Genomic DNA, 27,141 nt, shown 5'->3' on the forward strand with positions numbered 1-27,141 from the left:
AATTTCTGATTCATTTGATTTCATTACATACAATTCTTCAACTGGATATCAGAATTTTTCTTCTACCTGCAGCGGTCATACAGTCATATGCATTCTGTCATTAATTTATTTACCAAGCAATAATTTTGATACCCAATTAATCACGTATGCATGAGAATTCTCCACAAAACATCTCGTTGCGCGTCAAAAAAATTATTCGACGATCTAGTATTCCTTTCTTCGACGGCCAAACATTTATGCAACTCATTGTGCGCCAAACACCTATCGATGATCTAGCAATCATTGGCGACTTTTTCAGTAAAAAATTCCATTGTCCATACAGAAAAAACTTCATGGACTTTTCCCACTTTTCCAGCAAGTTTTCCAAATTTTTTTGATGTACGAACCCGGTGGGGGTGAAAACTGATCAAACAAAAAAAGAATCATGTAAATCCGTCCATCCGTTCTTACGTGATGCGATTACAAAGAATGATCTCTGCATTTATATATACAAGGTGAGATGAAAAAACTGCAACAAAGTAAAACGCCATAATTTTTTCATTTTTTTTTTAAATTTTATTGAATGAAAGCAAAAAAATGTCGGAAATAACATCAAATTTGAGAATCGGTTTAGATTTGTTCGAATTGGCCACCTTTGGCACGAACTATGGCCTTCAAACGGCCAATGAAACCATCACACGCTGCCCGAAAGTGGCTCTGCGGTATTTTGTCCCATTCTCGGCGAAGCGCTTGCTTGAGATGATCGACACTTTGGTATTTTTTAGTGCCAACCTTGCTTTCCAAAATACCCCAGGCACAATAGTCCAACGGATTGGCATCCGGAGATTTTGGTGGCCATTGTGCGGTGGAAATGAAGCGAGGAACCTCATTTCTTAACCATTCTTGGGTGGCGCGTGCTGAGTGCGATGGTGCTGAGTCCTGTTGGAATGTCCAAGGTCTGCGGCCGAAATGTTTGCGTGCCCAGGGCTTCAGAACTCCCTCCAAAATATTTTCGCGATAGATTTGCGCATTTATTTTGACCCCACGGTCGATGAATACGAGCGGCGAGCGACCATCGGCTGTTATGGCGGCCCACACCATCACCATGGCCGGCTTTTGAGTTCTGGTGGCCAACCGAAGTTGCAAATTTTCAGCTGACCTCTCTGGCAAGTAAACACGATCATTTTGTTTGTTTACAAACTGCTGGATAACGAATGGTTTCTCATCGGAGAAAACCAAATTCGGCAGTTCACCACTTTCGGCCAAGCGAAGCAACTCTTTAGCTTTTTCGAGTCTAACTTTTTTTTGCGCATCAGTAAGATCTTGCACTTTTTGGAACTTCAATGGCTTTAGTCCAAGCTCATTTTTCAATATTTGCCGAATGGCATATTGCGATATGTTCAGCTCACGAGATTTTTCGGCCACTGCGACGCGGATTTCGTTCAATTCGCTTCTTCACTTTTCGAACCATTTCTGCCGATGTTGCTGTTTTTTTTCGTCCACTTCCTTGACGTCGGGCTACGCTACCAGTATCACGGTAACGAGCGATGGTACGAGACACAAAAGATTTATTCACTTTTAAATGCTGGAGGGCTCTAACGATAGCCACTTGTGGTTTTCCAGCCAAATGCAAAGCAATCACACTATCACACTTGAATTCCATCACAAATAACTTTTTTTCTGAAAAATTCCCACCAAAATGCTTTTGTGCGCTTGTAAATAATATAATGAGCTGTCACTAGAATAAATCTGACAGCTGTGGGACGAGCGGTTTAGAAATGACAGCAGTCTGAAGTTGGTTGCAGTTTTTTCATCTCACCTTGTATATATATATATATATATATATATATATATATATATATATATATATATATATATATATATATATATATATATATATATATATATATGTATATATATATATATATATATATATATATATATATATATATATATATATATATATATATATATATATATATATATATATATATATATATATATATATATATATATATATATATATATATATATATATATATATATATATATATATATATATATATATATATATATATATATATATATATATATATATATATATATATATATATATATATATATATATATATATATATATATATATATATATATATATATATATATATATATATATATATATATATATAGATAACATACCCCTAGTTAAATAGTTATTTATGGGATATAATCATTAGTAGTAATATCTGATTTATATACCGTTCAATTAATGATACTTTTGTTTTAAAAATGTCGAAGTTTATAAATGAAGGTGGAATAAAAATAAACTACTTATACGACATATGCCATCTACCATAGTGCCGCTTATAATACATTCTTGGGATAGCATTTCTTTTCCTGCTTTTCATCACGTTGTTACTAATAAAGCCAAAGGAATGTAAAGACAACACTATCAGCTGTTTTAAGTTCGTGTTCTCGAGTAAGTTGATGCAAACAACCTACCAGACCAAGAAATTTTATGATTAGTCTGTTGCTGGGCAAATTGCTACCTGATTTGTGTTCAAGAAACGACGGATCGCTCTTTCTATATTCAGTATTTCGTTTAGCTCAATGTTTGTTTCTCTCGACGCTACCCCTTTTATATTGCTTACTAGTATGATTATCGTTAAGGCATTAATTCAATATCCAGATGCACATATAATTTCTCAGAAAGCATTACTTATCATGAAAGGGCACCTAATTTACGATACGTCTCGGTCAGCTTGGAGTGCATAGATAAAGTTGGCGCCCATCAGCTCAGAAAATCTAAGCGGTAAGCGGTTGTGTTTCGTGTACAGTATATTAAATATAGTCTGATGAAAATAGAAATTTTGCATTCCTCAAGTATTGGTGCTGTGTGGTTGTAATCATATTTTAAATCATATGCTTTAGATCGGCACAAACTTTGACTTTGATGAACGTAATTGAGAACTGCAAATTGTACCAACACTGATCCGAAAAATAACTTACTATCTTAGGAAAACTTTGTTGTGAAACGCAAAAGCAGTTTCTCCATCATCGAAAAGATACTATTAACATTTTGTTGTTTCTTATTATGTTATTTATAAAAAAATTAACTTACTATCTTCGAAAGACTTATAAATGGTCAAGAAATGAAGCCCAAGAGATTAATCACATTTGGTAAAGAAATTGACTCCTGAGAGGCATTATGTATCCAGGTAGAAAAAATCTAAATATCTTGAAATTAGTTCGGAAAACATTGCTGACATCGGTACAATAATACAAAATTTTAGTATTTCCATTTTTTTTTAATATAAGGCAAATTAAAAAATGTTTGCTCTTCAATCTTCAATTATTCATTCGTTTGAAGTATGTTCGTCGACGACAACAACAACATTATTGTGATTCTTCTAGGAAGTTTATAATTAAGGATCTACAGAAAGAAATTAAACATAGATTCACTATTTTGTAAAATTAAAGTTTCCCGAAAGAATCTAAAAAAATATTTCCATATTATAAAACTTTCTTATGGCGAAAATTAACAATAAACTGCTTTATCCCACTTAGTGGTGTAATGATGTCTTTCTCATATTAGTCATTATTTCCTATATATTACAGCAATATTATTCAAAACACTACAAATTAAAAAAGTTTACAACCCAGTTTTGAGAAGTTCTTTTTGCATAATACTCTACTTTTAAATGCAACATTTGAATTTAAGTTAGCGAAAATCGTTTAAACCATTTTTGAAAAATTCAAGTGTGCTTCATTTCAAAGATTTGGCTATTTATAGAATTTCCGGAACCGAAAACTGGATACCGGTAAGTGTGATTTTGGATCATTAAAACATCAGATAATATGAACTACAAACTGAAACAGTTTTTAGGTTAATTTAAAAGGATTGCAACGTTTTCTGCGCCTTCGATATAAATGGCGGTTCGAAATAAATGAATGGTCCAGTATAACTGAAACAGTTTATATGACCATAAACTAACATGACCTACAAATTGGAACAGTTTCGAGCACAATTTAAGAAAAATGTTACGATTTGCTATGATGGTTTGAAATTTTGAAAACTCACCACCTTGTAATGTTAGAACCGTAAGTCTGACTTGGATATTTTTATGGGACTATCAGGCCTGATAATTTGAGTTTGATTTTATAAAAACCTGAAATGAGTTCATTTGGCCCAAGACTATCCTGATCGGTAAACTAGAAAAAAATATTAGCCAATTTGAAGAATTCGCTACTTATCACATGGTTACTTATGAAAAAACTATTGGTGTAATAATGCCTTTCTCATACCAATCAAACTCTAATATATAATACTGTGGTATTCTTCAAAATAATTTTCTGCGATTCTTGAAAGAATAGTCGGAATCAGTTTGTTTGGCCGTCTACTGATAACGACTACCGATTGAAGTAGTTTCGAGGCCAGTTTAGAATTTTTTTCACATATTTTGTTTCGCCACTTGAAGTGATTTTAACACACTTTACCCTATAATTCCGGAATCGGAAGTCGGATCTGGATGAATTTCATTAACTCCATATGGGACCACAATACCTTTCATTAAAACCTAAATATGTCAAAATCGATTCAGTCATATCCGAGAGAACCCAGCGCTATTATTTGTTACATACATGCACATACACACACATGGGCATTGCTCAGCTAGATCAACTGAGTCGAATTATATATGCAACTTGACCCTTCGTACCAATTTTTACAAGTCGATTTTTCAAGTGCTTGCATATACCTTTCTGTATGAGAAAGGCAAAAAATACTCTTGAAATTGACATGTACTTTGTATGAGATTGCAGCTAATGAAAATCGGTTCAGCCGTCTTTAGTAATTCCTGAAATGGGTAACAAGTGATCAGACTTCACATATTACGAGTTGAATAAAACTTACCACACGTTTGATAGTATGGCAAATTTTTTATTTTTGCATGATCGGAAGACCAATTAGACTCAAAACTGACATTTGAAAATTGCGGTTGCTTGTCTCATATCTAAAAACGTAGGATTACAAACGCGCGCTTCAAAAAAAAATATAGAAAATTAGAAAATAATTGCATTCTGAGTATATACATTTCAGTTTTGAACTTATCATTATTATAATGTTTCAATTTTAAATTTGTCATCAAGACCATCATTTTTCGTTGTGCCTCTTTAGGTTTTTTTTAAATTTTTAAAATAATTTGAAGGCATTTGGTGAACTTGAAGCGGTTAATAAAAAAATAATAATTTGAAAACTACAATATGATTTTACAGCTCAAAAGAAATAAATTTGTTCACAGCTTTCTTTTAACCGTTCTTGAGATATTTAAATGTGAAATTCGAAGAAAGTTTTTATTAAATTGCGAAGTTTTTCTAAGCCTACATTACAAGAACAAATATTTCTTTTTTTCTGGCCCGAAGAGGCGAATGACTTGAAGGCTATAGAGGTTTCTCTATAATTGATTAAAAAAATCACATTCTGTTGGTTTAAATGGCCATTTTTCATCAAAAATTAGGAGCTTGGCAAATACAATTGAATTATGCTCATTGTAGTTTCTTCATGTTAGAAAATGCATTAGTCAAATTAACGTTAATTATTAAATTCTATGTTTCGTTTAAAATAATATCTGTTTATACTTTTCAACAGTTTTTTCGCTGTGCATACATTTCAATGATGTTCATTTAATATCCTACAAGCTTTTCTTAGGCTCTAGTTCTTGAAAAAGAATACAATTTTTTTCAATGTATGGATTTAGAGTGCTCAATTGACAACTTCTTCTTGGAAACCATTTTGATACAAGAAACTTTTTCAAGTTGTAACGATTTGCAGAAAGTGTATGCAAAAATGCATTAACCCTTTTCAAAAGTAAGTCTTGAGTGAATCGCTCTCTATTCGTGCAAAATAATGGTTTGCCATACTGAAGACGTTCACAAAGTTTCGTCCAATTCGGAAAAAGTTGATCCTGACATTGCCACCTTTCCTGACGTTAACTTTCGTAAGGGGCTGGGGTCCACTAGGAGATTGATTGTACCTATTAGCTCTCTCCGGACAGTACCAGCCTAAATGCCGTGTGGAATCCGACGGAAAAAAATGAACCAAGCATAGATCCACTGGGTTCCTGCTTCCATGTCGTAAAAGGCGACAATTGCAGGAGTTTCTTTTTCCTTTTAATTGTTAGATATTTTCAATATCTAACTGATTGAAATAATCCACTTCTGATTACTCTATTTTACTAAATTATCTCTTCATTCAACCTATCAATTTCCGTCTAGCTTCGAAGAAAAGTTTTATTTGGAATGTTTTCTTCTTCCATGTTATTGATTGTCTTCCAGGATTGTAAATTGAATGATAAAAATCAACTATTGCGCAAATCCGTTGATATTACAAAGTTAATCACAGAGATAACATATATCGGTATATTTAATACGGGAGCGGGTCATTTCGCCGAGAGTCGTTTCGCCGACTGCCATTTCACCGAATGGGTCATTTCGCCGAAAGTCGTTGCGCCGAGGGTCGTTTCGCCGAAGGGGTCATTTCGCCGAAAGGGTAATTTCGCAGAAAGGGTTATGTCTTTTGTATAACTGGTGTGGCGCAGCCACATAACCGAAGCCAAGATGGCTCGGCGGCACAAAGCCGCCGAGGCGACGCCAGCTGAGTCGGCCGCCGACCCCCCGTCGGAAGCGGCGGCCTTTAGCGTATAAACCCGTAACCGCCTCGTCTGCCCGGTCTACTTATTATTATTATTAACATCATTTATTTTACCCCGGCTTTAACCTTTTGGTCGTTCATCGGGGGTGTCTACTCAAAGCTAGGTTTCTTTGATTTAGCTAGGTCCGAACGAGCGGAGCGAGGTCGGACAGCACATGAACCAAAACGATGTGGCGTAGCCGCATTAGGTATTTTTTCATTTTCACTTTATAAACGGAAAACACTACATACATTTGCCTGGTAGATACACCTATGCAATTGCTTTAATGCTTAGAAGATAATAGTCAACAAGTTTTCTTGGGAATTCCGTTCTTAGGTTCATGAATAAATCTTTATTCAAGAAATACAATAGTAGGTCAACAAAACGGGCGTTAACGCTATCATTTTTCATCAATTCCAATTACGATTTTAGGACGATTTCAGGATTCGGCGAAATGACCCTTTCGTCGAAATGGCTTTCGGCGGGATGGCATTTGGCGAGGTGGCCCATTCGGCGAAATGTCATTCTGTGAAATGACCCTTTCGGCAAAATGGCTTTCGGCGGGGCGGCTTTCGGCGGGGTGGCTTTCGGTGAAATGACCCTGATCCATTGAATACATAGTAAAAATACACTTGAATATATATTTCAAACAATAGATTAATATTTATCTCGGTAGCCGGCTGCCCAGATCAACCAATATAACCAAATAATAATTATATTAAATAATTAAATTATAAAGTGGAAATAATAAAGGATCAGGACGCGCGTGGGGTCTGTTGACCTTTGTTTGGTGATTTAATATGATTTTATAACTACTGCTTAGAATATGTCAATGCAATGAATCAACTGTTTTGTCTAAATCCTATTCACTTATTTATTTTGTAATTTCATTTATAAAAAATAGGGAAGTTTTTATTCTTTACGCGATAGTATTGCACATTTTTCGTCAGTTTCCTCGAATAAGAGCTATGAATCAAGACTTCCCGGGACTTCTATATAGGATATTGTTGAAACGTTCACACTTTTCGTCAGTTTCCTCGAATAAGAGCTATGAATCAAGACTTCCCGGGACTTCTATATAGGATATTGTTGAAACGTTCACTCGGGAAGTCAGTGAGTTTAGTGGTGCATCCGAGCATCTTGAAACCGGAACATACTGAGTCGCGCGCGAATAATACCAACACTGAAATTTTTACTACCAAATATCCTTCTCCCGTGACACTTGTAGAGTGCGCAGTAGTATATACGGCCTCTAGTAACAACAAGTGTTGGACTAACATCCCTTCCCATTCCTTAGAAGATCTACGTTCTGGCCTGGCCGGCGCCGGTACTGATCAATGAATTCTGGGATTACCAAAAGATGTACATTGAAGGATGATCTACCAGTCCCAGGTCGGATCATTTAAAAACTCTGTTACGCAATCTGCGAACGCACCTCCGCTACCAACGAACCGCATACGGGACGCACGACCACTATCACAAAGCGGGTTGGTAGAGAAACGTCAAAAGGGAAAAAAAAAAGGAAGAGAAAGAATCAGTGAATAGCTTATTTCTAAATTACTTCTGAAAATTTCTAAATTGTGAATTTGCTTAGTGCCTAGTTTAAAATTGTATTATTAAGAGGTAAAAATTAATTAGAAACCTAGATTAAAAATACTATTACTAACTAGTTTACAAACCTAACTTATCACAGGTCGGAGCATCACAGTTGGTGGTATTAGCAACTAGTTATTGCAGTTATTAGTAATTTAACTACCGTACGATACCGCTTACCGGACAGAACGAAAATCACAAGTAGACAGTAAACGTGAGTGAAGAAAACATAATTGAATTATACACTAATTACAAATAATTGATGAGTTATTGTTCATTATATACCAACAGGAAAAATTTAACATCATTCTACAATAAACCAACATTGTCAAACAAAGTTCGGCGTAGTCAATAAAGTAGTTTAAATTTTCGGAAATTCCGTCTTGTTGCCGTCTCGGGATCAAATTAAATTTTTCGTTTAATTTCGGAATGTCAAGTGGTAGCGTAGCGAGTGCTGGGAAACGTCCCCAGAATGATGATAATTCTCCTGGTGGGGAGGGGGCGAGTTGTGGAGCGTGTCGCCGTGTCGATACTAGTCGAATGGTGCAGTGTGACGAATGTGACGTGTGGTTTCACTATGATTGTGTAGACGTAGACGACCATATCGGGGATCGTGACTGGAGCTGTAATAGATGCATGAGGAAATCTCTGGAGAAGCAGCAGCGTATATTGAGAGAGCAGTTCGAACATTTTGAACAGCGAATGAAGCAGTGGCAACAAGGGCAACAGAATCCCCCAAGGCAGATAGAGGAACAGCAGGAGCATGCACAGCGGCAGAAGCAGCCGGAGCTGCAGCAGCGGATGCATGAGCAGTTCGATCAGTCGCAGATAGGGAAGTTGCAGTTGCAACAGCAGAATTTGCCGTCAGAAATGGCAACGGGAGTACCTCAAATATCGCTTGGTGCTATTCCGAAGCAACAGCAGCAAGTCCAGTGTATGGATAATGTCGAGTCGACGAGACAAGGTCGTGCGAAACCGTTGGCGAACTCTACCGTCAACAACGAAAGTGAGAAAGCATGCTCAAAGTCGTCAAAGCATTCTACGAAGCGACGAGAATTGCAACTGAAGGCCCTGGCGGCGAGACAAGCGTTGGAGAAAAAGCAGCTAGAAGAGCGGCTGGAATTGGAACGCGAGATGTTGGAGACTAGTGACTCCGAGTCGGAATCAGCCGCGAGTTTCAGTAAAATCAGCGAATGGATAGAGACGACCGACAATATCGGAAAGAATCTTGGAAAATCGAACCAGGATACTCCACTGCCGGTTTACAGCGAACTTCTACGGAAATCGGTGGCACCTACAAAGCCGATCAATCTTCATGGCGATTGGGGTCCAATCAGGCCATCTAATATACGGTTTGGAGCTGGTCACTTCCCGTTTCCGTATATCGCATCGCAACAAGAGGGCGAGAGCTACGTTCCAGATAGCAGAAACATCGCACAACCCCGAGTGGCTACGTCGGCTTCGCGGCCAAATCCGGCCATCTATCGTCCACAGGCACAACGGCAACTAAGCAACGATCAGTTACCGCTTAACAGCGGCCACCTAGCGGCCAGACAAACGGTAAAGGACTTGCCAAAGTTCGGAGGAGATCCGGAAGATTGGCCTAGATTCATTGCAGCCTACGAGCGAACTTCCAGAATGTGCGCCTTTCGGAATGATGAGCTGCTCGATCGGCTGGAAAGAAGTCTGCAAGACAAGGCACTCTGCACTGTCAAAAGCCTACTGCTGCATCCCGATAACGTTCCAGTGATCATGAACAGGCTGAAAACTCTCTTCGGGAATCCAGAATTGATAGTAGAGACCATGGTTCGGCGGATTCGCATGATGCCACCGCCGAAAGCAGATAAGATGGAGACGATTGTCGACTTCGGTGTTGCAGTTCAGAACCTGTGCGCAACTATCCAGGTGTGCCAGATGGATGAACGGTTATATAATGTCGCACTTCTTCAGGAGCTTGTTGACAGTCTGCCGTCGGCATTGAAAATGAAATGGGCCTTCTATCGGAAGGAGATTAGAACTGCTACTCTGTTAGAGTTCAATGAATGGCTGGGTGAGATGGTAGAAACCCTGAGTCAGGTGATAAGGCCCACTGTATGGACCAAGCCACAGAAAGCTGAGCAGAAAACGGAGCGGAGAGTGCGAAAGGAAGAAGTATATCTTCACACGCATACAACGCATTCGTCGGATCAAGTAGATCGCAAAGGATGTTTGGCTTGCGGAAACGAGTGCAGTTCTCTCGACAAGTGCGGCAGTTTTCTCAAGATGTCTCCAAGTGCACGATGGGCGTTAGTGAACGTGAAGAAGGTTTGTCGCAAGTGTTTGAACAAGCACTTCAAAACCTGCGAAAGGAAAGTTCCCTGCGGTGTTCAGGGATGTGCCTTTCTACATCACCGGCTGTTGCATAACGACAGCAAACATAATAAGCCGTCAATTAGCCATTCTACACAAGCTGCTTCGATTAATGCGCACCACAGTTCACTGGAACGCACGTTTTTGAAGTATATTAGCGTTACAGTTCACGGAAAAGGGAGCTCGATTTCTACCTACGCCTTCCTCGATGCGGGATCGACTTCTACACTTATGGAGCATAGCCTATGGGAGGAACTAAACCTTGACGGTGAAAGAGCTCCGCTGTGTATTTCGTGGACTGGCGGACAAGGAAGATATGAAGATGATTCGGTAGTATTTTCGGTGGAGGTTACCGGTGAACGAACTCCAGGATTACGCTTCAATCTTCAAGATGTACATACCGTGCGAAGTCTGGATCTTCCATCACAGTCAATGTCAGCAACAGAGTTAGCCGAGCATTTCGGATATCTCTCAGATATTCCAATTGAGTCGTACGCCGATGTGAAACCTCGAATTCTGCTAGGAGTTGACAACTCCAGACTAGAGTATCCACTCGACTCTAGAGAAGGTAGCGAAAATCAGCCAACGGCGGTGTTGACCCGACTAGGATGGGTAGTCTACGGTCCGTGCTCGATGTCTGGACGACCAAAACCGACGGACGTTTCATACAGTTACCATATCTGCCAATGCGATGGGTTACACTCAGCCGTCAAGAACTACTTTTCAATTGACGGTCTCGGTATTCAACTCACCGGGAAGCCACTGATGTCGAAGGACGATGAACGTGCGATTCAGCTGTTGCAGACCAAGACATTGTTCAAGAACGGAAGGTATGAAACCGGTCTACTATGGCGATACGACGAAGTCCGGCTTCCAGAAAGCAAAGCCATGGCCTTAAGACGGCACGAATGTTTGAGCAAACGAATGGCTCGAGAACCACAGCTCGCGAAAGCCCTGCAGGAGAAAATTCTCGATTATCGGACAAAAGGATATATCCGAATGCTAACGACAGAGGAGGAAGCAGTACACAAGGGGCGCTCGTGGTACCTTCCGATCTTTCCGGTAGTAAACCCTAACAAACCTGGTAAGCTGCGAATAGTTTGGGACGCTGCCGCGAAAGTAGGGAACCTCTCCCTCAATTCGTTTCTGCTCAAAGGTCCCGACCAAGTTACACCTCTTCAACAAGTTCTGCAGCGGTTTCGCGAACATCGTACTGCAGTCTCGGGAGACATACGGGAGATGTTCCACCAAGTACGGATCAACCCCAACGATCAGCATTGCCAGCGCTTCCTGTGGAATGATGGTGTATCCGGGAGTGTTCCATCGACCTACGTGATGGAGGTAATGACATTTGGTGCAAGCTGCTCGCCAAGCAGCGCACAGTATGTCAAGAACCTTAACGCAGAACGATTCAAAGATGAATATCCGGAAGCAGTCGAGGCGATAGGCGAAGGGACGTATGTCGATGATATGCTGTACAGCGTCGAAACTGAAGATGAAGCGGTGAAACTTGCGCAGGATGTACGAAACATACACGCGAAGGGTGGCTTCGAGATCCGAGGATGGTTGTCCAATTCGAAGAAGGTGCTAGATGCCATGGGTGAGCAGAGGATTGAACAAAAGGATCTAAACAAAACCGGAGAGCTAGCAACCGAGAAAGTCCTGGGAATGTGGTGGGATACAACCAACGATACCTTCACATTCAAGATACCTAAGCGATGCGAGCAGAGACTGCTATTCGGGGAGCAAGTTCCTACGAAAAGGGAAGTACTTCGAGTCCTAATGTCGGTGTATGATCCACTTGGACTCCTGGCAAACGTGATGATGTTTCTCAAAGTTCTTCTGCAAGAGATTTGGCGATCATGCATAGGATGGGACGAACCGATAACCGATCAGCAATTCGTACAATGGAAAACGTGGCTTGGCGTGTTGCATACCGTGGAACAAGTCTCCATCCCGCGATGCTATCGAATGATAACCAGCTGCTCAAGCAAAACCAACGATACTCAGCTACACGTGTTTGTCGACGCCAGCGAAAAGGGCTACGCAGCAGTCGCCTATTTCCGGTTCGAAGAAAAAAAATCTATTGAATGCGCCTTCGTTACGGCGAAAACTCGTGTCGCTCCCCTAAAGTACGTCTCGATTCCTCGGCTGGAGCTTCAAGCTGCCGTGATCGGAACCCGCCTGGCAAATTCAGTTTGCGAAACTCATAAGGTTCCCGTACGGAAACGGTTCCTGTGGACCGATTCGAGGGACGTGCTCTGCTGGCTACGTTCGGATCACAGGAAGTACAGCAAATTCGTCGGTGCTAGAGTAGGTGAAATCCTGGAAAGCACGGAACAGTCAGAGTGGCTATGGGTTCCAACAAAGGAGAATGTGGCTGATGAGGGCACAAAGTGGCAGAAGATCCCTGATCTCTCTCCATCAAGTCGATGGTTTAAGGGTCCAGCATTTTTGTGGCAGCAGCAGAGGGACTGGCCAGTTCAACCGGCAAATCACGGCGTCGCTACGAACGAAATAATCGCTTCGGTCAACGTCCACGCAACTTGCGAACCTGTCATCAGCTTTGTCAGATATTCCAACTGGCGGAAACTCCTACGGGTCACTGCCTATGTGCTACGATTTGTGCGCAACGTTCGAGCTAGGGTAAAGCAGCATACACAATCTACGGGAGCCCTCGAGCAACCGGAGCTGTTAGAAGCGGAATGTTGCATTTATCGTCAGGTTCAACTCGATGCATTCAGTGAGGAAGTATCACTGTTAAAGTGTACTGACGATATAACAAGGCAGAACATAATCCAGCTGCCCAAAAGCAGCTCGCTCTACAAACTTTCTCCGTTCCTTGACACACATGGGGTGCTTCGAATGCGGGGACGTACTGCCGGATGTCAGTTTATCAATGATAACGCTGGGCATACTATCCTGTTGCCAAAGGATCATCCGGTTACCTCCCTTATCATACAGTACGTTCACGAGCGCTACCATCATCTCAACCACGAAACTACAGTTAACGAACTGCGTCAAAAGTATCGCATTGCAAAGCTGAGGACCATCTGCAACAAAGTTCGCCGTTCATGCCAGTACTGCAAGAACTCCAGAGCCCGACCTCAGCCGCCTGTTATGGCCGATCTTCCGCCTGCTCGCCTAGCAGCTTATACGCGACCATTTTCCTACGCAGGCATCGACTACTTTGGACCGATGCAAGTTGTTGTGGGTAGACGGACTGAGAAGAGATGGGGTGTGCTAATCACCTGTCTGGTGATACGCGCTATCCACATAGAACTCGCGCACTCACTAAACACCAGTTCCTGTGTTATGGCCCTACGGAACTTCATGGCCAGAAGAGGTACTCCCTTAGAATTATACAGCGATAGGGGGACGAATTTTGTCGGAGCCAATCGGGAACTCACCGAAGCGGTTCAGAATCTGAACCAGAATCAGCTCATGAAAGAATTCGTAACACCGGATACCAAGTGGACTTTTCTTCCTCCAAGTAGTCCTCACATGGGAGGATGTTGGGAGAGAATGGTGCAATCCGTTAAGAAGGTGTTGAACAACATGCAGCTTCCAAGAACCCCTACCGATGAAGTTCTCCGTAATTTCCTGCTAGAAGCTGAAAACATCGTAAACTCTCGCCCCCTCACCTACGTTCCTGTCGAAGATTCCGAAAGTGAAGCACTGACGCCCAACCACTTTTTATTGGGCTCTTCCGGTGGCACAAAACCCTTGGTGCCTTATGATGATAGCCTCGCCACGCTTAAAAATAGTTGGAAAGCTTCCCAGATCTACGCGAATATCTTCTGGAAACGGTGGTTACGCGAATATCTGCCGACAATCAGCCGACGAACGAAATGGCACTATCCAGTGAAACCCATCCAGGTCGGCGATGTCGTCCTAATCGTGGACCCGGACTTACCTAGAAACTCGTGGCCATTGGGACGGGTGATAGACGTAAATAAAAGGAACGGGCAAGTACGTAGTGCAACAGTACAAACGCGATTCAACATCTACGAACGTCCAGCGGTCAAGCTTGCGGTTCTGGACGTCGGCGCATCGGAAAGTACTCAGGGACATCGAGCCTGTGTACTGGGGGGGAATGTTACGCAATCTGCGAACGCACCTCCGCTACCAACGAACCGCATACGGGACGCACGACCACTATCACAAAGCGGGTTGGTAGAGAAACGTCAAAAGGGAAAAAAAAAAAGGAAGAGAAAGAATCAGTGAATAGCTTATTTCTAAATTACTTCTGAAAATTTCTAAATTGTGAATTTGCTTAGTGCCTAGTTTAAAATTGTATTATTAAGAGGTAAAAATTAATTAGAAACCTAGATTAAAAATACTATTACTAACTAGTTTACAAACCTAACTTATCACAGGTCGGAGCATCACAGTTGGTGGTATTAGCAACTAGTTATTGCAGTTATTAGTAATTTAACTACCGTACGATACCGCTTACCGGACAGAACGAAAATCACAAGTAGACAGTAAACGTGAGTGAAGAAAACATAATTGAATTATACACTAATTACAAATAATTGATGAGTTATTGTTCATTATATACCAACAGGAAAAATTTAACATCATTCTACAATAAACCAACATTGTCAAACAAAGTTCGGCGTAGTCAATAAAGTAGTTTAAATTTTCGGAAATTCCGTCTTGTTGCCGTCTCGGGAACAAACTCTCTGTACAATTTCAGCTAATCCCGATAAGTAACGGAGTAGCAACCAGGGTGGTCGCTCAAGCTCAAGCTTTCCTGACGTTAACTTTCGGAATTGCCTATATGGTATGAATGTGTATAAACTTCTTAGCATTTCTATGAACTGAAAATTGACTAACAGTCCACTCGGAGTTTCGAGCCGCTATAAAAATGATATTACCAAAAGTGGTACATTTGAACGTAAGTAAATTTTTTGTAATAAAAACTCGATGAAGCACGTATGAGATCGAAATCTTCCTCAAATTCTATGGAAATAGAATCAATAACACATATAGTGTTGAACACTTTTGTTTAAAACGGTATTTTCACGGTAGCACTTGACATTGTTCATAATTCAGATAGAAATGCTTTTTGTATCTTCATCCGTTAAGAAAATGTTTGCATTTGGTTAAGCTGAACATTTAAGACAGTTACTAGAAAAATAATTTTAAAACAGGTACTAGAAAAAGAAAATGTTAAAAAAAATACACTTTAGCATATCAAACTGAATATGAATGAAAGTCCGAAAAAATCACATTGTTAAGATTTCGTTGATATACCGAAACACTTAATAATGCTAGACCCACTGAAGCACGCGGTCTAGTGAGATGCGATCCAAATCCAGCATCCTCGTGTAAGTTTTTCATACACCATTGTGCTAAAGATTTGAGCTTTTAACAATTTAAAAATAAAACTCTACGAATACTTAATTTTAAACGATACCTGAATCTTAACAAATTACATCACATGTCTATGTTCTAATAGCAAAAGAACGCATAAACCACAGTCGTTCTAATATATAGAATAATAGTTTTATTTAAATTCATTTTCGTTTCTATAGAACAGCACTTGGTCAATGTCTGCAGTAAGTTAAACATTATCGTTTAACGTTGGATGGACGAAATTCGGCACAATACATAAACGATTATTTACGTACGCTACTTATAGTAAGAATCTGCATTCATTCTTACAATAACCCTCCCTATATATTTCGGTTTCGAAGATGAGTCATCGATGACTCAGTACATATATTCTGAAGCATGCCTTCAAAAAGTGAAGCAATATTTGGGGGAGAAAATTTTACGGTGAGATGCAATTATCGAGTGGCGTGAGATGAAGTTAGTCGAATATTGTAGGGGGAACTTTATGAGAAATCTGCCGACGAACAAGTTGTGAAATAATATTATATAAGCCGCAAAACGTAGGGACACGATCAGTGTAATCCGATTTAATATAGACCTTTATAGAAAGCTTTGGTATACAATTGAACTTCTGTGTATCTTCGAATTTTAGATGTTCTGAAACATTTCTAATTGTGAACACTGTTTGTTCTCCTTCGATACCACTACATACGCAATGTAAAACAAAGTTGGAGTACTACACGGACAGGAATCCGTGACCGCTGTTGTGGTTAAAAATCACGAAATAAATCATTTTATCTTCTCATGAAATCATGCGAATTATTCATGATTTTACTATCAAAATTATTCCAATCATGAGCAGCAACTCTTCTCTCCCGAAAATTGATCGAACATGATCAATTTTCGGGGTATAAGGCATGTTTGGTAGCTTGGTGAACATACCAAGCTACCAAACATGCTCAACGACACAATAAAATCTATTCTTCTATATCCCTCTAGTATCTATAGCATGGAAAGATCTTCTCTATGTTGAAACATATTATCAGGAACAACAGATTAAGGGTGTTCTCGTAGATTTAGGGAGAGTAAGATTAGATCGTTTCGAAAACTTCTCAGCAAGAATTCGAAGGTATCTTCAAAGGGGTTTCCATAAATAACAGCAAAAGGAAGTGTTGCTGAAACACCGAAGCGAATAGCGGTTATAATGAAATGATGGGTCAGTCTATGCCTTTCACGCAGCCGAATGACCTTATGATTAAAACCTCTGTAACCGAAACCAAAAAAATCTTAAAGCTTGCTTCATTTAGAATTGGAACAAACGTTTGCTCATATTGTGGCGCTCCTGGTAGATGGATTTGAAAGTTCTTTCCGCCCACGTGTCGGGAATTTTGTCAGCTTCACATATGATTTTTGACATTCCGCAAATCAACTGTACTTTGTAAACAATCAACATGGAAGTTATTTGGAAAATCCATTGTGGTCTGCATCTAGGCTAGCTAAACAGCTGAAATTGCCCAGAAATACCGGAAGCCTCAAGCCAATCGTCGGAGTGGAACTGTCGACCGGAAACTGCGTGGTAAGATTTTGAAGACGATTAAGAGGAATCCTAATCTGTCAGACCGTGATATAGCCAGAAAATTCGGTGCTGCCCATAGTACCGTGAGGAGAACTCGACTCCGGGAAGGAATCAAGTCGTATCAAGCTAGCAAACAACCAAATCGGACCATAAAACAGAATAGTGTGGTCAAAATTCGTGCTCGGAAACTATATGAGCAGAATTCCTTCGAAACCGTGACGAATAATTTTATCCGTATTTTTTCTTAGAAGTATGAAGAAAATGCTACATTTGTATAAAAAAAAAGATCTTGAATTCAATAATAAATAACTGAAATACAGGCAATTGTCCTTGTTCCAATTCTATCTGAAGCAAGCTTTATGATGGCATATTTATCAATCGTACAAAACTGTGTATTCCGTTGTATATTTTATGAAGTAGATAATGAAATAAATTAAACAGTCTTTGCAAAAACAATTCGTGACAGATAATACAAAGATAACTTTAAAAAATGTGTAGAATAGCACACAGTCATATTTAAAGCAACAACATGGTAGTACCTGAGCTACAGATTACGAAATTACACCCAACAACCCCATACTAGCTTGCTAGTTTTCGGTATTTATCTCACTCTTCGTTTTCTGTCACTGCGGTTGACCTGTCAGTCGCATTTTGCCATGTTCCACATTCATGACATCATTTTTCTGTCATTTTCTCCTGCATCATGCCGTTGTCAATGCAACGTTTGTGCAAAATAAATCTATCAACGATAGTGAAACCGGATTGCGATTTTCTAGGACGATGTCTGCATATGATGAGTGATAGTGGTGTGGCATACATGTTTCAGACTGGTTGACGAGATACTGGAATGCTCAACTTCACTCTTCGTGAACTGCAAGCGCAATCAAGCCGTTTTTCACTCGTTAGTACGTTAGTACGTTTCGAATTACCTTACAGAGATGCGATGCGCGTCTGCCAAGATACAGGGGATTGAAAATTAAATGCAACTTTGTCTACTAATTAGCAGCAATTAATTTTGTTAATACAAGAAACTATCGCTGCGTTTAAATTATCCCATGATGTCACAATAGGTATAAATTAGCTAACTTACTCTGATGAATTTGTCCGTACATATAACAATTACTACCGTTTTTGTTTATATTATTGCACTTATTTAGTGTAGCATCGAGAACAGTCACTCGATTTAAGGAGTAATCAAGACTATAAGAGTAATGTTGAAACTTTTAACGAGTATTAATTGAAAGTGGTGTCCATAACTGAAGCCTCAAACGTCTTGGAGTATTGCATCCTGATAAAATTAAACAACCTCCTCTGCGAAATCTAATTGAGTTTCGGTTTGAAGTTTTTGTTCATTATTTTCGGTACTTCCGGATCCGAATCCAAAGTGAGTTTATTTGGTCATCAATTAACAAGATCAGCAAAGTAGAAGAATTCGTTCTCCACTTTCAAATAACTTGCTTCTTCTTACATGATCACATAGAAAAATACTCTTGAAATTGAAATGTTGTTCTATTCATCCTGTAATTCCGGTGCCAAAAGCATGTTCTTAATAAAACGCGGGATTTTTCTATGAGATCTCAACACTTTTCATTTTAACTCGCATCCGTTCTTCCACATTTAAAACAAAACGGTGCCAATTTAGATTTGTGCGTCGCCGCGCCACGCCGCCGTCGCTGATAATTTCGACACGCCGCCAATTTAATAAAAAGATGATCAGCGCGCCGGTTATAAAATTTTAATCATGCCGTCGATTATATTACACCAGCCGAAAAAATGACTTTATTAATGTGGAAAATTGTTTACAGTTTTCGTGAAAATACATTGAAAATTTATCACTAAAGCATTTTCCGCTTACTTATACTGAAAATTACTGACGTTAACCGAAGCCAATGCTATTTGATTTTAAGTCTATTATTTTGTCTTTCTTTAAAAGTTTTTGGGCGATTGGCACAATGACGCTAGAATTAAATATAGGGACGCTGCTTATTTATAGATGGTGCTGTCAGTATCAGGAATCAGGAATCAGAACAAATTGGCTCAAATGGCACGTTCCCCTTGATATTTGGAGATTTGTGCCTTGCCATAAATTTGTTTTTAGCATCATTTTCCCGATATATAAAAGGGAAGGATTGAAAGGAAATGGTAAGGGTTGGACTAGGAGGATGGGAAAAATTGACGACACAAAAACACATAAAAGCAGAAGTAAATTCTGCACCCCTAAGGGATGCTGAACAATCTGCTGAGGATCACATTTAGTGGAAGCAGAAGTAAATTCTGAACATCTACGAGGTCCCGAACAGTCTGCTGTTAATAAAACCTCCAACCCCCGAGAGGATTTAGAGATCTTACAAAAGCGACACCATTCTGCACTCCCGGAAGAATGTAGAACGATTCGCAGTATGTACGAGCAGAAGTAAATTCGGTACCCCCCAAAGGATGCCAAACAATCTGCTAAACCCTATTTAAGGTGAATACAGAAGGGATTCATTCACTCCATGAAGAACGATGAACCCTTCTGACTATAGCTCCTCACCACATTGGGTGAGAAACGAGAGAATATCCTTCAATTTTAGCTCCGCATACACAGACTCAACCATGTATGGAGAACCAAAAACCCGGATACATAGCTGCGTCAATGCGGGACAGTTACATATCAGATGATATGAAGTACCATAATCGCATTCACACAAATCACACGAATAATACTCAGCACGTTGAATAGTAGCCATGTGATAATTGAGTTTGCAATGTCCAGTCAGAGCTCTGACCAGAATACTGCAATGAGGCTTGGAAAAATGCAGTACACACTTTGACATTTTCAGATTTAAATCTGGTAGAAATGCTTTTGTTTGAGCGCAAGTTTGCAAGCTGCGCCAGTAGCTGGCATGTTTGGATGCAGCCCAAGAACGAATCTTGTGCTTTATCCAACTAGTTGAAAATGGTAAAGCTGGTTCAGGACCAACGAAATCATTCGTTGCGCCAGCTCTAGCCAATTCCAGTTCAATTCCAGTAATACCAGAATGGCCGGGTACCCATAAGAAGTAAACAGCATTTGAAATGCTGAGGTCTTCAATTTGAGTTCGACATGCGATCACTAGATTCGACCGTGAGTCATTCGAACTGAGTGCTTTTAAGGCTGCCTGACTGTCGGAACAAAAATAAATACGTTTACCACAGATTCTCTGCTGAAGCGCCAATTGTACTCCACACAGAATTGCGTAGATTTCTGCTTGGAACACAGTACAGTATCTACCAAGTGAATGAGACTGCTCCAGCCTCATTTCACGACAGTAGACACCAGCACCAGCACGACCATTCAACAGAGAACCGTCCGTATAACAAACTATGTGTTCATCAAGTTGTCGTTCCAGACAACCAGACAACCATTCCTCACGAAGAGGATAGCTCATATTGAATGTTTTGAAAGGAAAACTGCATGTGAGAGATAGGTCACTAGGAGCGAGTAAATACTCATCCCACGTAACCATTTGAGACCACAAGCGAGTGTGGCTGGTAGCATAATCTAATGGGTTACTGTTCCAAAGCCCTGTAACCTTAAGACGTTATGCACAAGATAATGCTTCTTGTTTTAGGAACACATGTAGTGGTTTAATGCACAGTAGCGCCTCTAGAGCAGCAGTAGGAGTTGTCGTGAATCCTTTGGAGATGATTTAGCTTTTTCCGCTTACTTATACTGAAAATTACTGACGTTAACCGAAGCCAATGCTATTTGATTTTAAGTCTATTATTTTGTCTTTCTTTAAAAGTTTTTGAGCGATTGGCACAATGACGCTAGAATTAAATATAGGGACGCTGCTTATTTATAGATGGTGCTGTCAGTAAGAGCTGTCAAATCGGTAGGAAAATTTCAAATTACTTTACCTTTTTAACGATTTCTTATAAAAACGGGTAAATTCATTCGAAAAATCATAGTAGAAGTGGAAGAAAATGTTTATACTCTGAGGTGGCAATGATGATTTTAATTTATTGTGCGAAAACTAACGTTTATTTAGAATGATTCAATACCAATTTTCAAATACCCGGAAATAACAAATAAAGTATCTAAAATAAATTATACTCGATCGCTATACATTTTAGTACAAGTAATTTTTCAAGTAATCAACATTACACTGGTTTCTGTTTAAAAAAATGTTGATCTGAAACAAACTTAACCTTACCCCATTTCACACATTTCTGTAGATTTTCCATGTTTAAAGTAGTAATAATCACTTTGAAATCGATTTCGATTTCTTCTAGTCCGAGTTTACTTTTATTGCTGATATCTATTTGTATTATTGAATAAACACTGTCGATAAACTGAATTACCGGTAGCAACACCTGCAAATTAAATGGAACCAAGAACAGGAGAGTTCTTCCGAAAATTTTCATATCGGCAATAGTTCCGAATAAAACTTTTTATTTCTTGCTCATGCGATAAAAACGATAGAATATGAATGATATATTTATTTAAACAATAGTCAACCATCTCCAAAAAATCGCACTCATATTCATCTTAATTTCTCCTCTAATTCGATGCATTCGAATTTACCATCTCTATTCACTACGTTGGCTTTACATTAACATTAGGATCTTTGATTGTAGGTCGAGAAAATGTTAAATAGAGAAATTGTCCTTTGTGAATCAATATTAAAATTAATAATATGTTTATAATTGATTACGCCGGATCGCGCCGCCTCCGTCGCCGATATTTTCAGGAAATGGCTTCACGTCGATTCGCCGCCGCCGCTGGTCAAAAAGACGCTTTAGCCGTTGATGTTGACAATTTTGATCGGCGCACAGGTCTATTCCTATTTTTCAATTTGATGCATGCCATCGAAGTATGCAAAATAAATACCTAAAGCAAAACATTACGTTTCATTTAAAACCTTTTTTTTGTTTCAAATATAGAGATTTTTAAGGTCATTCGTTTCTTCGAGTCGGAATAGCTTTCTAACCTTATGTGAAGAGTTTGGGAATCGAACCCAGGTACAATGAAGTATTTGATATGGTTGGCTAAATTCTATTTGTTTTCATCATAGACTAGGTCAGTTCGCTTTCACATCTCATCCAAGTGAGTCGATAAAACAAAACCGCTTACGTTGGGGACGGAAGAAACCAAGTACAGTATTGTGTAGTGAACAATAGACCTCGAAAATGAGTGAACCAACCGACACGAAAGAATACAATTATTGTTAACTTCAAGCAGTGCAAAATTCGACCTTCGATACGAGAACTTGAAGGTTTGCTTAAGGAGCAAATGCATCTTGACATTAAACGTGTGCATTCACTTCAATGCAATAAGACCAATAATGTTGTTTATATCCAGTTCTATAAAGAGTTGGATGCGATTCAATTCGCAAAAGACAATAATAATGTGCACTATATGGAGCATGAAAATATCAAGTACAATATTCCAGTATATATGGAATATAGTGCTATAGAAGTGCGTGTGCATGATCTTTCCTCAAACGTCATCGCAAAACTATGTCCCAATACGGAGAGATTTTCTCTATCGAAAAAGAAAAGTGGAAGAATTTTTCTCCAGTATTCTAAATGGTGTACGTTTGTTACGCATGCGCTTGAGGAGGGTTATACCTTCTTATGTGACATTCGGTCAGGATACAAGAATCCCGTGCAAATCACTTGTTACCTATGACAATCAGTTTGCCACATGTCAATATTGCCAAAAAGCTGTTCACTACGGTAAGCCATGTGATAAACCGGACAAGGAGACAACTACACCAAAGGACAACGGTGCTTCCTTCACATCAACCCCAAGCAACCCCAGTACACCTGTGACAGTCACCAACAACAGTGAAGCATCCCCTTCAACGAAACCAACCAACGTATCTCCTATAGCACAAAGTACACCAGCTGCAGTTAACAACTTACCATCCAACCAACCAGCAACTGCAAACAATGTACAACAAGGCGCATCTAAAGCAACAAGCAACGAAATCCACAACAATACCACCGATGCGGCAATGGATGACGAGACGAACCGCGAACAAACTGCCCCTCAATCCTCACAGGAGGGAAATGGAAGCTCCTCTCCCCCTAGAAAAAGGGTGACAACGAGATCCAATACTAAAACAAATTTATCTAAAAACTCAGCTCAATCGGCCACGTAAAGCTTGTACGCAAATAGGCCTAAATGAAATATTTTTTAAACAGAAAAAAAATCATAGACTAGGCGTAGTAAATGATCAAAGTGCATTGAATACAGAAACGTTCAACATATTATCAAATATAGCCACTGTCAGCTGAAAACTCATAACTACGCGCTCGGATCGCCAAAACAATTTTCGTTTCAGTTCCCGGTTCCGTACGTACCGGAAGTAGTGGGCAAAACTTTCAGAACAGAACTCACTCCTTTTTCTTCGATATGACAGAACCGATTTCAACAAACCTAAATTCAAATGAAAGGTCTGATGGTCCCATATATTTTCTTCCGGGTCCGATTTTCTGTTCCAGAATTATAGGGTGAAGTATTGGAAATTTCAAACCGTCATTTAGTGCGGAGATAAAAAACACGGGAAATTCTTCTTAATATGGCTTTAAGTATGGTTCAATTGGTAGGTAGTAGGAGTTAGGCTTCCGGTTGGATTTTGGATGAAGTGAATTTAAAATTCAAACCGTTGATTTGGGAGTGGGTCAGTTTGCCTTAGTTAGGTCCGAATGAGCGGTTGCGAAATTTGACAGCACACGACCAAACGACTCGGAGAAACAGCATTAGATTTTTATCATTTGCCCTCGGTAAAAGGTAAAGTGCTGCAAAAATTTATCTGGTAGATATGTTAAAACAACTACCTTGATTAGTAGTTAATAAAGTAAACTTGTTTAACTGGAAACATCATTCAGATGATCATAAATCGGCCTGAAAATTCAATCAAGAGAGTTCTCTCTGAATCGAACAAGGGTAAATGATTTTATCCGTTATTTTTAATAGGTGATAGTTCGTGAACGCTATAATCTTTCATTTTTCTTCATTTTAAATCAATTCCAAGACAATTGTACGTTTCGGCGAAAAGAACTTTCAACGAAATAAGCCTGACTCGTAAATTTGACCCAAAACTTTTATTCTAAAGTCAAAGAGAATCATGTTGACAAACCACCCCCCGCAATGCGAATTTGAGGCATCATTACACCACTAGGTGTATTAAACAAGTACTTTCTCAAAGGTGTTGTTATATTACACCACAAAATCACATTAAGAAAAATTACAATTTTAACAATTACAGATTACTTGAATCGTGAATTTGATTGAATACGAATATGGAGAAATTTAAAATTCCATACCGTACTCTGAACACATAAATGAATAAATGCAAGAATAAAATAGAACATTTTTTTTCTCTAAGGTGCTCCCCCGAATCTATATATTATCTCAGGTGTTCTTAAATTGTCTATTTTCTTTTAGTTGTATGTCTACGAAAAATGTTATGAGAATATAGCCGGCAACATCGGAATAGCATACACTGAGCTAAACCGTAAAAAATATTGCCAAGATGGGCAAGCCAGGTGCGTTTAGATAAAACATAGATATTTACAATTTTTTCACAACACTTGTGCAATTCTTCCGCGCCATATAACGTAAATGAACTCTTACTTTCGATTCATCAGCATGGGAACAAATTGTAGTTGTTATTTAATTTTATGTTCCATTGTTGAGTTTAAAAATGATAAATAAGAGATGTGGTAACAAGAAGGGGAGCTAACAAATCAATTTTGCATTTCAACAAATGATTGTCGATGGAAAAGATAAGCATACTGAATTGTCATATATAAGTACAATCGTTATACTATGTATTAGTTCATCCAGTATTACACAAAACATCATCATCATCCGAGTAAATAAGTATTTTATTCGGATCAATTATGCTATCATTAGTTTTGGCAATTATTCAAATCAAATTGAACTCAACAAATAGCCATTTTTTCTGCATAGGTGCAGTGGCGTACCGAGGAACTTTGGTGCCCGGGGCAAAATAAGAGATTTGCCTCATCGTTGGTTTAGTGAGCAAAAAAAAACAAAGCTTAACTCCATCTCCGGAAAGATGACAGCAATTATTTACTTGAATTAAAACCTTGTCTGAATGACATACATACATATCACGTATATTATCCGTCATACATACTAGTACGACTGATAATATACGTGACAGTTTTTTTCTCGAGCTGAAATCAATTGTAAAAACTTGTTTTAATTTATTTAATGGCGTTATAATACCTTCCTCATAAGCCAAAATAATACTGTGGTAATCTTTTAAATACCTTACCTTGAATGAAAACAAAAAGATTTGTTTGAGCATCAACTCACAAGAGTTGAAATTGAAATAGAATTAAACCCACTTTATAAGATTGATACTTCAAATAGGAGCCAAAAGTCGGATGCGGATAAAATTCAATCCTAACAGAATTTGCGACGATGACTTATCATTCAAATCTAAATTTGTGAAAATTGTCCTTGACAGCTGTAAGAAAGGGCATTACTGCGGCTTGTTAACGCCGTATTTGCTCTGATTTGGTTGAAGTGGTCTTTCAACCAGAGGCGTATGTGAAACTCAGGCCCCATGAGAATATATTTTTTTTAGAATAATTCACTCATAGTGTTCTGTCTGTTTATCTGTGCTTATAACTTGAGATATTTATACTGCCACAGTTTTATCTGTGAATAAATTGATTCATATTTAGAAGAGCTTACATGTAAGTTCTAGAAAAATGGGCGCTCATTTTATAAAGATTATGTATTCAATTATCTTTTCATTTATCTATATTGGTTCCTGAGGACAATTTTAACATACTATAAAAAACAATCAAGCTTTCACTCATCGCAGAATGATCATAAGCATTCACATGTTACAATTATTTGATTATTAGAGCGGATCAAAAAGAGAATCGAACTAAGCTAGTGTGATTTGCTAGTGAAATTTCCGAAATCTGAAATTTTTTTATGTCAAATGTCTTAGAATTTCATGAAACGTCAGGATCTACGTAGACGATTTAGACAATTCTAAGCCATTTGGCATCAAAAACAAAATGTACCGAAACGAAATTTCCGAAATGGAAAAAAAAATTTGATGCCAAAAGGCTTAGAATTGCACGAAACGTCGAGATTTTTAAAAAATTCGACTTTATGGGAATATCAAAAGTTCCAGAAAGTTGATTTTTCCGAAAAAAATTTTTTTTGAGATGACACAAAATCTCGACGTTTCGTGCAGTTTTAAGAGTTTCGGCATCAGAACAAATTTTCAATTTTGGAAATTTCATGAACCCCCCTATGGTGCTTTTTCAGGATCGAAAATTTTCAAACCTTAACCGCCGGGCAGCACCCCTTACGCATGTCCGATTTAGCTCAAATTTTGCATGAGGACATTTTTCGAGGTGCTTAAACTTTTGAGCACTAGCGCTTTACGAAATTAGAGGTGATCCCAAAATATTGGCACCTTTACATATATAAGAGCGGTAAAAATACAACGCTTTTTGTCGGTTACGTCACTTATACCATCATATCTCTGGAACCGAAAGTCACAGCCATTTGATCTTTGAACTTGATCAATGGTCCGACAGTAGCTTTCAAACGAGCCCAAGTTTGTTAAAATCGGTTCAGCC

General features: G+C 38.9%; 2 protein-coding genes across 8 annotated transcripts in view; one reads left to right on the forward strand and one right to left on the reverse strand.

The window, feature by feature from the left end:
* LOC131425117 (ras-GEF domain-containing family member 1B-like) overlaps positions 1-27,141 on the reverse strand; it is an 80,032-nt gene that overhangs the window by 10,126 nt on the left and 42,765 nt on the right. The gene's annotated exons all lie outside the window — the stretch shown is intronic.
* On the forward strand, positions 8,109-15,288 carry LOC131425116 (uncharacterized). Of its 4 annotated transcripts, XM_058586715.1 has the most exons (4): positions 8,109-8,291; positions 8,362-8,475; positions 8,553-14,919; positions 14,990-15,104. In XM_058586715.1, the coding sequence occupies exon 3, from the start codon at positions 8,691-8,693 to the stop codon at positions 14,835-14,837; it is 6,147 nt and encodes a 2,048-aa protein (XP_058442698.1). In that variant the 5' UTR covers positions 8,109-8,291; positions 8,362-8,475; positions 8,553-8,690; the 3' UTR covers positions 14,838-14,919; positions 14,990-15,104. The 4 variants fall into 4 exon arrangements, with proteins under 4 accessions (XP_058442698.1, XP_058442697.1, XP_058442695.1 ...); XM_058586714.1 differs by having other exon boundaries at positions 8,362-14,919; XM_058586712.1 differs by lacking the exon at positions 8,109-8,291 and adding an exon at positions 15,181-15,288 and having other exon boundaries at positions 8,298-14,919; positions 14,990-15,103.

The sequence above is a fragment of the Malaya genurostris genome, chromosome 1 (genome assembly GCF_030247185.1).
Source record: "Malaya genurostris strain Urasoe2022 chromosome 1, Malgen_1.1, whole genome shotgun sequence".
NCBI classification, from domain to species: Eukaryota; Metazoa; Arthropoda; class Insecta; order Diptera; family Culicidae; genus Malaya; species Malaya genurostris.